Genomic DNA, 12,263 nt, shown 5'->3' with positions numbered 1-12,263 from the left:
ACAGATCAGCAGACTCCAGTACTTTTATTATGGAACACTGTGTACGTACAGTGAAGAATCAAAACAAAGCATCTCAACTGTGTAACGGCGAGAGAAACGTGCAAACGTAATGAATAATGAATCTCGAAATGGACTAATTAAGATGGAAGGGTTATTTTGTTATTATTTCTGAGTGGGCACGTCATGCACGAGGTAAACTGTGGTTAAAGGCACAAAATTATGTTACAAAAGTATTAAAATATCCCTTGTAGGTCAGTGGTGAAATGGAAATGTGGGCCTTCAGTAATAAGCTCATTTAATACTGTACCAAAACTGCAGTGTGGTCCAGTCACTGAGGACTCCGCCATGACTAGTCAGTGTAACATTATTGTTTGTAGGAAACAAAGCCCGTAATTGAACAACATTATTTTCTTATGAATAGAAGTTGAAGACAAAAAAAAAAAAAACATGAACGATAATGTATATAGACCATAAAGCACAAAGGTCCCCTTTTCCCTCTCCCTTGTAACATGACCTGCAGTTATCATTGCACTACTAAAATATTTTCAAGTACTGTTTTATAAATATAATCACTCCACCCACCATAAAGTGAAACCCTCCCTACAAATCAGTAATACGTTTTATGATTTACATTTGGAAGCACCGAGTTAAGAAATGCACGGTGAATAAACAGAAAGTAATGCAAAGGAAGACAAGGTTTGTACATTATTTGTTCACGAGACTGCTTAGTCGATTGCCCTCCCGCGCTTTTATTTTGAAGCCGGTCTGGTGCCTGTTGTACTGCCTCTCTCCAGCATCTGCAGGGTCTTCCTCACCACCCTCTCCACTCGGCGGAAGTGCATCTTCTTCCAGAAGCTGTGGTGCTGCTGACGGCCCCACTCCAGGTCCTTGAGGAAGACCTGCAGCTGCTCCCGGACCCGCTCCCTCTCCCAGGAGAGCGAGTTCTTCCCGATCACGCTCAGGATGGGGTGCCAGTCCTCAGAGATGTCCGAGCCCTCGGTCACGGAGACCAGCGTCTTCACTCGCCTGCCCCCTTTCACCTGCGGGACCCCGCGGACGTGCAGCGAGCGTTTGCCTGCGTCGGTGAGCTGGTTCAGGTACAGGCTGTGGGGGGACAGGAACATCTCCATCACACTCCCTAACTATCTGAAGACGGGTGTGAGTCGGACAGCGTAACGACAGACACTCACTGCACAGTGTGGATGGTGGGATGCTCCCTGCAGGCGTCGGCCAGGGTCAGAGCCGCGCTGTCTCCGATGTTGTTGTAGGCCACGTTCAGCTCCTGCAGGCCAGAGTGCTGGCCGAGCCGCTCTGCTAGGCTCAGTGCTGCACTGTCTCCCAGGCCGGTGTGCATCAGAGACAGCTTCCGCAAAGAGTGGTTACCAGGCAGAGCGTCCAGCAAGATACTAGCTCCGCTGTCCAGTAAGGAGTTATCACACAGCCTGTAAAAATTATTCTCATTCTCAATTTTTTCTCAAAAAAAAAAAAACAAAAAAAAAAAACAACAGGCAGTTTCAAGACCGTTGATCTCACTGTTGAATCAAATGACCTCTGAACAAAGCAATGTGCCGGTGAAATCAGCTTACTGTAATGAGTTCATTGTACAGTTGGGTTCAAGTAGTAGATCTCGCAGCAGTGCACACGATTCAGGACCCAGGCTGTTAAACTGCAGACTGAACATAGCAAGAACACACACAGTGCTGTTAAAAAACACAGTGCTGTTAAAAATGCACACAGTGATGTTAAAAATGCACACGCATGCCATTAACTCACTATGTTTTCAGAATTAAAGACATCTATGAAAAAAACATCTATGAATTACTCTCTATATTGAGAATTTAGGCTTACTTCACAATGCCTGAGCTTTCAGCAGTTTTACACATATCTAGGGCTGTACATATCTACAGATTATTATTGGACTAATTATTAGAGCCAAAACTGTATTAGGTTATTCATTAGGTACTGGTTCATTCATAAAATGAGTTGGCGTATTAAAATGCTCATGGCAAGGTACTACCAAATATTCCGAAATTCTCATGCAGCGAGCTCATATAATCATGGACCTCATGTGAGAAAAATGTTGTAATCAACAGGGAGCCAATACCATGCTTAACATTTTATGAATTACCATAAATGCTCCAAGCATTAAAAAAACAAACAGCTTTCCAGGTTTAACAATCAAATTGCCAGTATTAATAAGCGACGTCTCACTTGACGCTCCGGCTGTGGTGGAAGGCGGGCCACAACATGGGTAACAGCTCCGGGGTGATGTGACAGGAGGAGAGGTTGAGCTCGTCCAATAGGAAGCTGGAGGGGGTGGAGTCCAGCACCGAGCTCAGGACAAAGCACTTGAGTGGGGTCATGCGCACGGTGGACAGGTTGATGGTTTTGATCGGCCGCAGGACCTCGGCCATGAGCTGCGGGTTCTGAAGCTCGTAGAGCAGGACGAGCACGTCCATCAGCTCGGCGGGAGGAAGGAGCTTGGTGCTCTCCTTGATCAGCTGCTTCTTGAGCGTGCGGGTGATCTGCGCCACCGTGGCGCTCTTGATGCTGCAGCCGAGCTGATCCAGCAACCTCCTGTTGCCGTAATGAAGGAGGCCTCCCATGAAGATGGGGTACAGCTCGAAGGACCTGGTGTCGTCCTCCTGCTGGAGCTGCGGGCCCTGCACGCCCAGCAGACTTTGCTCGATTTGGTCCAACACGTCTTCGTTGAAGCTGTCTTCCGAGCGAAACATTTCCGCGGCCATGGTGTTGGCGATACGACCCTTGCTGAGGCTGCTGAGACGCTCGAAAAGTTTCGGGAACAATTTCACTAAGTTGAAAATGGCAAATATCCTGAGAGGAAGGAACTTGGAGAGAATGCTCATTAAAGCAGTGACGTCCTCGCCAGCTTGTCCAATGATAACCGATAACTGATTGGTCACCTTCTCCAGAGCGCTCTTATTCTCACCAAGAACAACATAAAGTGCAGCTAGATAGTCCTGCATGGCAGGAATTGCGAAGACGTACCGTTTGTCATTCGGCTCAGTGAGACTGTTATTATACTCAACACAAGGCACCAGAAAGAAGTCAAGCACGTCTGTGCGAAACACTGCCAACTGCTGAAGCTCTTCGTCGGTTTTGGTCTGTCCGCCTATCCACTGTTCTAGATCGTGCTTGGAAAACGACGTGCGCTTGCTAGTAACTCCGTCGAAAGCTAGCTTCCCCACGGTGCGAACCACGTAAAGCATTAATGACGTCTGGGGCTCTTGCGAAGATATGTCTCCCGTGGCCAGCACCTCTCCTCCGAAGTTGAGCCTCAGGAAGCTGGTGTAGATGCCGGTAAGAGTGCGAATGGGTGCGTGGACGTTGGTAAAGTGCAGGAAATGCAGATTGGCACACGTGAGCCAACAGTAGGAGGGTAAGAAGCAGGCTGCGGCCAATTGGCTCTCCTTTTGGAGATTGAGGAAGAGCATCTCGATCAGAGACTCCGCCTCCTTGTTTGGCTTTTCCTCAGTCTGCAGCAACAGTCTGCTTGTGAAGTACGCTCTCTGGCGATCAGGATCACTGAACCCACAGATCTGAAGGAAGCGGCTAACATACTTCTTAGGGATGTAATCTACAGCAGACAGTCTGGTTGTAATCAAAATGCTGGCCTGAAAAATATTAGAATTTTTTTTTTTTAATAAATAAATTGTAAAAGTTAAAACATTGTTGGCATTAATCCCCTATTTAGTTGTTAAAATATAACATAAATGGCTACATATGGCTATTTACACTTTTAAATGGTAACAAAAAAGAAAATAACAAAATGAATGGATCAGTATGGCAATACAGGTTTTATAAATTAGTAAAAAATAGGTTCTTTTGGAGGGAAAATCTGGATCACACACCTCAGGGAGGAGATACTTCCTAAGCAGGTTAACCACAATGGATGCTGGTGGAAGAGCCTCATTAGGGTCACTGCACAGGTCGGTGGAGCCAATCCTAAAGTCCAACTTCATCTTCTCCATGCCATTGAAGATGAAGAGCACCTCTTTGGCCTGATTACCATCTCCATTAAGAAACGGTGTCTTTCGAAGGTGCATGTACTTTCTACCCACAAGGTCTCTCAGTGATGTGATTTTTGTCAAATTAGAGAGGTCTTCACAAGAGAAGGGCACCACTAACTTGAACTGGGACAGCACTGACCCAGCACACCAGTCCAAAACCAGTTTGCGAACAACTGTGCTCTTCCCAGTACCAACTGCCCCATAGAGCAGAATGTTGGGTCCTCGTCCCTGAGCTTCAGAGTAACGTCCGTCAAAAAGCTGCTCAACCGTGAGAGAGTGGCTGACCGCTGCTTTGCCCTTAAAGGGACTGGTGGAAAGACCTCTTCGATCCTCTGGGTTCCTTTCCATGATGAGTGGCTCTACATGCATTGACTCGGGAGAAAAGTAACCAACGAACTGCTTTTCCTCCCGGGGCAGGTGACTGAACCATAACATTAACCTCTGTTTGTGGATGTTCACAGGATCTGTGGACCAAACACAGGAACAACACCAGAACAATGTTTAAGGTCACTCAGGGCAAACAATGTTTTCACTACAAATTTACAGCTACTGGCTGGGAATACAGCCAATATTACACTGAATTGAATAAATTTTAGGACATTTTAGATGTTAAACCTTTATTAGGGTTCACACACATAGTGTGGGAAACCTATTGTTATTGCTCGGATTTTTCTTTCTTATTAGGGTTCACACACGTAGTGTGGGAAACCTATTGTAATTGCTCGAATTTTTCTTCTTTTTTTTTTTTTTTTTTCTTCTTATTATTATTATTATTTTTCTCCGGATAAAACGCATACTGCAGCCTAAACCGTAAGGCCCAGGAAGACCAAACTTGGCAGACTGGTGTAGTCTGTTTGCGGGACCGTGCTAAAGTACAGAGACCCACATTGGCCTGATGGTGGCGCTATAGCGCAGCATTTTGCGTTTTGGTCCATATCTCCCACCCCGTAGGTCGTAGAAACAAAATTCCACTTCAGGTGCATTCCTTGGCTCCAGACAAACAAAAAAGCCTCAAGAACCATTAAGCTCCGCCTACTTAGATTTTTTGCTAATTTGCATAATATGCAAAACCTACTTTTTTATACTAGTCCCTGGTTTTTCATCGGATTTCTTCAATCTTGGTGTCAAAATATTCAGAAGAATCTCATTATCAATAAATTTGAACAAAATTGTTACATTTGCATACATTGTCGTTGTGACATGTCAATCAATAGCTCTGAGGCGTGGCCAAATTTACTTCAGCAGCTAGATCTCAGCAACGCTTTGACCAATCTTCATGAAAATTTATCAGTTGTTAGGGCACATGACTCTGAGGTCACACGTCAAAGCTGGCCCAGATTGTCCAATAGGGGGCGCTATAACATGGGAAAAACTGTTTCTCAGAAATCATTAGTCACATCAAGCCAAAACTTTACAGGCATCATCAGGGGCCTAATTGGTATCAAGGGACACATTGATGACATCATCACTCAAAAAACATGGCCGCCATGAGCCAATTAATTTTGATTTGACCTAATTGGCCATTTGATAGACTTACTATTGCCCAATCAACATGAAACCTCACCACTGTGCATTTCTCAGGACTATGTGTCATGCTGTGCAGTTTTGAAACATTTGGCCACTAGGTGGCGCTATTTGTGAAAATCATGCATAACTCCTCCAAATGTTCACTTAGGAACATGCCGCTTGATTCTTTTGAGTCCTTGCAGTACGCCTGACAACTTTGCAATTACAAGTCCTATTAAAAAATGCATACTTTTGTCACATTCATCAATTGTTTGAAAATAGCTCTTTAAGAACTAGTCCTTGGAATTTGATCCAATGATGGCAAAAATGGCATAGGCATAATCTGTAGACACTGTAGTTAACTAAATATGGAAAAAATGTTGCATTTATATTTTTCTGATTGGTCAATTTTTCCATTATATCCTTCTGGCCATGCCATAAATGACCTTTATTGCTATAACTCATAAACCATGTAAGTGATCAACTCCCAATTTGAAAGGCTTTTATACACTGAGGTCCTTGTGAGGTAGGCCACGTTTGGTTCACATTGGCCTGTCGGGGGCGCTACAGTACCCAAATACCTAAGAAATCATAAAAACTCATGCAGCAATGCTGTTATGCAGAATACAGACAAGTAATGGGGCTTGTATGATTCAAATCAATGAGGTCTATAACATTGCAATTACATCTCATAACAAAAAGTGCACTGCCTGACCAGAAATGAACCTTTTATTTCACCAAAATGTCCTATTACATTACTGAGATTAATGAGATATCAGTATGGTAGTACTTGGGCTCCATCTAGTGGCCAAACACCAGAGCTGACTGAAAACTATTGCTCACATGAAACACCACACAAACACACACAAAGCTGATCTCAGCATGTGATTTAGTTCTGTGATCTGAATCATTTTGCCAATACACATTATTTTGATCCTTTTGGGCCTTTAGTGCCTCAGTTGAATTGAATGTTTTGTCACATTGATTTATTTGTGCATTTTTTCCACTCAAACAGCTTCTATTCACTTTTGGGTCTAAAGGACCTATTGGGCTTCTTTTTGCCTGTTGAGGCCAAGAGGCCAATTTGTTAGTCTAAAAGACCTTTTGGGCTTCTTTGCCTTTTTTTGTGTGAACCCGCCAATCGCCGCTTGCGGCTATATTTATTATTATTATTTTTCTCCGCATAAAACGCATACTGCAGCCTAAACCGTAAGGCGCAGGGAGACCAAACTTGGCAGACTGGTGTAGTCTGTTTGCGGGACCGTGCTTAAGTACAGACACCCAAATTGGCCTCATGGTGGCGCTATAGCGCAGCATTTTGCGTTTGGATTCATATCTCCCACCCCGTAGGTCCTAGACACAAAATTCCACTTCAGGTGCATTCCTTGGCTCCAGACAAACAAAAAAGCCTCAAGAACCATTAAGCTCCGCCTACTTAGATTTTTTGCTAATTTGCATAATATGCAAAACCTACTTTTTTATACTAGTCCCTGGTTTTTCATCTGATCACCACAATCTTGGTGTCAAAATATTCACAAGAATCTCATTATCAAGGAACATCAACAAAACTGTGACATTGGTATACCGTCTGGTTGTCACATGTCAATCAATAGCTCTGAGGCGTGGCCAAATTGACTTCAGCAGCTATATCTCAGCAATGCTTTGACCTATCTTTATGAAAATTTATCAGTTGTTAGGGCACATGACTCAGAGGTCACAGGTCAAAGCTGGCCACGATTGTCCAATAGGGGGCGCTATAACATGGGGAAATTTGTTTCTCAGAAACCATTAGTCACATCAAGCCCAAACTTTACAGGCATCATCAGGGGCCCAAGTGGTATCAAGGCACACAATGATGACCTCATCACTCAAAAAACATGGCCGCCATGAGCCAATTAATTTTTATTTGAATTAATTGGCCATTTGACAGACTTACCATTGGCCAATCAACATGAAACCTCATCACTGTACATATCCCAGGACTATGTGTCATACTGTGCAGTGTTGAAACATTTGGCCACTAGGTGGCGCTATTTGTGAAAATCATACATAACTCCTCCAAATTTTCACTTAGGAACATGCAACTTGTTTCATTTTATACCTTGCAGTAGACCTGACAACTTTGCAATTACAAGTCCTATTAAAAAATGCATACTTTTGTCACATTCATCAATTGTTTGAAAATAGCTCTTTAAGAACTAGTCCTAGGAATTTGATCCAATGATGGCAAAAATGGCATAGGCATAATCTGTAGACACTGTAGTTAACTAAATAAGGAAAAAATGTTGCATTTTTATTTGTCTGATTGGTCAATTTTTCCATTATATCCTTCTGGCCATGCCATAAATGACCTTTATTGCTATAACTCATAAACCATGTAAGTGATCAACTCCCAATTTGAAAGGCTTTTATAGACTGAGGTCCTTGTGAGGTAGGCCAAGTTTGGTTCAAATTGGCCTGTCGGAGGCGCTACAGTACCCAAAAACCTGAGAAATCATAAAAACTCACGCAGCAATCTTGTTATGCAGAATACAGACAAGTAATGGGGCTTGTATGATTCAGATCAATGAGGTCTATAACATTGCAATTACATCTCATAACAAAAAGTGCACTGCCTGACCAGAAATGAACCTTTTAATTCACCAAAATGTCATTGCATTACTGAGATTAATGAGATATCAGTATGATAGTACTTGGGCTCCATCTAGTGGCCAAACACCGAAACTGACTGAAAACAATTGCTCACATGAAACACCACACAAACGCACACAAAGCTGACCTCAGCATGTGATTTAGTTCTGTGATCTGAATCATTTTGCCAATACACATTATTTTGATCCTTTTGGGCCTTTAGTGCCTCAGTTGAATTGAATGTTTTGTCACATTGATTTACTTATGCATTTTTTCCAAACAGCTTCTATTCACTTTTGGGTCTAAAGGACCTATTGGGCTTCTTTTTGCCTATTGAGGCCAAGAGGCCAATTTGTTTGTCTAAAAGACCCTTTGGGCTTTTTTGCCTTTTTTTGTGTGAACCCGCCAATCGCCGCTTGCGGCTATATTTTACAATTACAGTTGATATTGTGGTATGACTAAAAGCAAGCTCACCTGTGTCAGATATGCTGTTACTAAATAACCTCAAATCGAATCCAGTGGATGATGAATTCATTAAGCTCATCCGTTCATTCCTCATACTTCCATAAGGACCTATCCCTCTGCAGAGGACGGGGGATATAGGAAGCTGAACTTAAAAACTATAAAGGTGAAAATATTTTCACACGCTACCACATGCCTTACTACACACCACACTACCTTTTATCTTGTTCTATATTACCTCAGAAACGTCCGTCTGACACCATGGCCGTCAACTGCTGAAAGGGTCAATGTGATCCCTGAAAAAGTCGAGACATTCAAGTCAGTGAATTAATTAAAAAAACAGCTTTCACATGTAAAGAGATGGTGACTTTGTCACAGCTAAAGGCACTAAAATATGAGGATACTTTTCTTTGTAGCTGCCGGGTGAAGTTGTCGGTGCCCATTTTGTCGTGTCACCGTCCTCCCAAATCGCCACATGATGCCGTCGTTCAAGAGCCCTGAAATAACAAAACCCTTTAAAACAACGTGCTAACATTCGTTGGCGTCTAGTGGTGTTCAGTGGTGGAGCTAGACGTTTTTTCAAGGGGTGGCCAAAGGGTGAGCAAGGCTTTATCAGAGTGGTGCACATATAAATGATAAACGAAAGGAAACAAATATTTTATCTTAATATTACCATTTCCAGTGGGGTGGCAGCCACTGGTGGTGTTTGTCATAAGTTCTGCATAGCATCCAGACCACCCAAATTCAATGTGAAACATCACTGTGTTGGATAAACTATGTGAACTTCCTTTAAAATGTTCCACTAAAAATGTGACATATTTGATCATATTTCCATTCACTGCGTGCAATGTGCTCAGTTTCGTGATCTTGAAGACGTTTAAACCCGTGGAGGGAGCAGTCTAGCACCTAAACACTGTAAAACAAGTATGCTGAGTAGATTAAGTTTAGGTTTAACCCAACCTCCCTATCTGTTTACAAGTTGCTTCTTGCCAGCACAAAACCACAATTACCAACACTACTAACGACAGCTGGCACGTCTACAGAATACTTGGTTCGCACATAAATACGGTGATTTTAGATAAAGACCTCATATAAATATAAACATTGTGTCTAGATCCATTTTACGTTACTGCGGGCACCACATTACACATCTACAGCCAGCCATGCAGCATTGAGCCAGCTAGCCGGGCTGAGCTAGATAGCGGATTAAAGAAACTAGTCAAGAAAGACTGATGGTGCTGATATCGCAACGTTATTGACTAATTTGAAAGCTTGTTTGCTATCCTAATGTCATAAATAAATGTTGAGTCTTTTCCTTTATAACACCAAGGTCAGAAACACTCGCCATACTTGCAGCCCGTGTTAGTAAACATGGCGAATCTTGACAGTGAAGTATGAAGAACCCGCAGGATTTAATGTACTCACTGTTCATGTTCCGCGGATATAAAGTGTAGGTGTTCATGAGGAGAGAGTGCTCGCTTACCGCTTGGACGATGTTCATGTCAAATGTCAAATCAGGTCGTGCATCTAAACCCAAACACCACACGGACGTCTGTCAGTCAAAACTGTTACTGAACCGGTTCGGATCCGTTCACACTTCCTGTAGTTCAAAGCGCCGAATCCGGATCCACGCCCCACCACACACAGTCGAGGCCTAAAAATAACATTAACTTACAATAACTCTTTTGTAACCGGGGGGTTGGCTATACCTTTTGTTGTTTATCACAGCCAAACGGAAACTATAATATTTTTTTTATAAAAGTATGACATTAAAAAGTGTGTTGTAAATGTGTTTTTAAGGTTACTGGACATAAATCATTAATCTCCACATAGATTTGAATAGGACTTCAACTTATTCTTTGTATTTATTCTTTGCAGGGGTAATAAAGACGCCACTGAATATGTGATGCTCTTTAACTTCATGGTGCAGTTTCGTCTCCTGTGTAATTTTTCAAGCAGATGACAGATGTGTTTGCCTTTAAAAACACAAACAGCCCTGAAAGGTATGCAGGCATTTAATTGTTTCTATAAAATTCACATAAAAAGAGGGAGGTGGAATGCAGACATTAATACTATCAATGAAGCATGATACAGTGACCAAAGTGCGATGAAGACAGACAGGGGTCAGGGTAACACCAGGTTCGTTGTGCTCAAGTTATATCAGTACATTGCAATGTGATGCAATTTCATAATTAATACAAATTTCTGGCACACAAGACTCATTTTAGGAAGAGTTCCAAAATGATCCCTGAAAGGTAGGAATTACTTTGTTAAAATATAAGTTGTTTCTGAAAGAGAGAGGGTGACTTGTGGTGTTCTTCATCAATAGGAAGCACAGACTTGCTGCCTATTAAGACTGAAATTCTAAACTTTCTGAGTTTGCTCATGAAATGGTGTTCTTATAGACTGATCTGAATTTCAGCAGTTTCACACCTGGGTGTGGAGCGGATAGGGGGTGGACAGAAGAAGAGAAAGGTTTTATAAAGGCTAATCATCGAGACAAGGTCGTAAAGTCTGGTAAATCAGAGATAGGAACATTATTAACAGGAATGACAGGATTACCTTGCAATTTTGAAAACACATAGACCATCATAGAACCAGAATACAAACACTAGACACGGCTGTACATCAAACAAAGGCCAGCAACGAAACAATGGCAACACAGGCCTTAATACACAACACTGATAAGGAATTAAACTATGGACACATGAAATCTATTCCAAGAGATGGGGTTACAAAATACCAGAATGAAAACAAAAGTGAATGGAACATGACAACAGAGACATGACAGACAGATGGGGGGGGGGGGGGGGGGTGCACACGTGACACAGTTACATCAAATCAGTTACGAAATCAGCCTTAAGGGATCAGAGATTTCCTGATGGGGCCAGACCCAAAGCAGCTAATCCTTGCTTCTATTTCTAGCAGGGTCAATTACTGTAAAGCTGTCAAAATCAGACTCCCAAAGAAACAATGATTCAAATTCAATTGATCCAAAATGCAGTGGCCCGAAGGAAACATCACCTCCGTTCTCTAATCCTTATACCGTATGGCAAAGGCTGCAAACCTACTCAGATCCTAGAGGCAACAAACACATGACCTCACCACTGGACCAAAGAACCGGCTCTCTGTTGTAGCCACAGCACTTATTTCACACCCCAAAAGTGACTATCCCCATCACATCACCCTCTCTCCTTCAGGTGGAGAAGGTCTCTGTGACCACACACTGCCTACCAGTATAAATCTCAGGATGTAATAAACTTTATTATTCCTCTATCTCTATGTAAAGCACTGCATACCATCACAAGTGCTATACAAATAAACTTTTCCATGCATAAGGTGATGGAACTTCATGAAAAAGATGTGATATTGGCAATGTTCAAGATTTGTGTGATATAACAAACAATGAGAACTATGTACATCAGTGCAAATACTGTTGAATGGTGTCAAATTTGACAAAGAAGCTAGTAAAGAGAAAGACCTGAATAGCTGTGACAGGATCAACAAAGATGGGCACCTGTGGAAAAGACGTCTGTTATTCTGTTACACATCAAATTCCCCAAAGTGCCAGCCTTGAGATGACTGAAGTGACAGAACACTGACTGTCAGAAAAATGCGATACAATGCATGTTG

At 42.4% G+C, this 12,263-nt stretch overlaps 1 protein-coding gene across 2 annotated transcripts; it reads right to left on the bottom strand.

Moving 5' to 3' along the window:
- Positions 1–5: 5 nt before the first annotated feature.
- nlrx1 (NLR family member X1) lies at positions 6–10,281 on the bottom strand. 2 transcript variants are annotated; one of them, XM_076977381.1, is made up of 9 exons: positions 10,114–10,281; positions 9,035–9,127; positions 8,869–8,926; positions 8,643–8,749; positions 3,873–4,495; positions 2,212–3,635; positions 1,587–1,673; positions 1,191–1,442; positions 6–1,104 (listed from the first exon to the last, which is right to left on the bottom strand). In XM_076977381.1, the coding sequence occupies exons 2-9, from the start codon at positions 9,105–9,107 to the stop codon at positions 750–752; spliced, it is 2,979 nt and encodes a 992-aa protein (XP_076833496.1). In that variant the 5' UTR covers positions 9,108–9,127; positions 10,114–10,281; the 3' UTR covers positions 6–749. The 2 variants fall into 2 exon arrangements, with proteins under 2 accessions (XP_076833496.1, XP_076833497.1); XM_076977382.1 differs by lacking the exons at positions 8,643–8,749; positions 10,114–10,281 and having other exon boundaries at positions 9,035–9,116.
- Between the last annotated feature and the right edge of the window lie 1,982 nt (positions 10,282–12,263).

This window comes from Brachyhypopomus gauderio, chromosome 16, assembly GCF_052324685.1.
Source record: "Brachyhypopomus gauderio isolate BG-103 chromosome 16, BGAUD_0.2, whole genome shotgun sequence".
In the NCBI taxonomy this organism is placed as follows: Eukaryota; Metazoa; Chordata; class Actinopteri; order Gymnotiformes; family Hypopomidae; genus Brachyhypopomus; species Brachyhypopomus gauderio.
The sequence above is the reverse complement of the archived record's forward strand: the minus strand, read 5'-3'. Positions and strand labels throughout refer to the sequence as shown.

Excerpts from the sequence above, each read along its gene's own strand:
- nlrx1 (XM_076977381.1), bottom strand. The coding sequence starts at position 9,107 with ATGTGGCGATTTGGGAGGACGGTGACACGACAAAATGGGCACCGACAA. Across the intron at positions 8,927-9,034 it reads CCCGGCAGCTACAAAGAAAA|GGATCACATTGACCCTTTCA; the intron begins GTATCCTCATAT and ends CGACTTTTTCAG. Across the intron at positions 3,636-3,872 it reads GGAAGTATCTCCTCCCTGAG|GCCAGCATTTTGATTACAAC; the intron begins GTGTGTGATCCA and ends AATATTTTTCAG.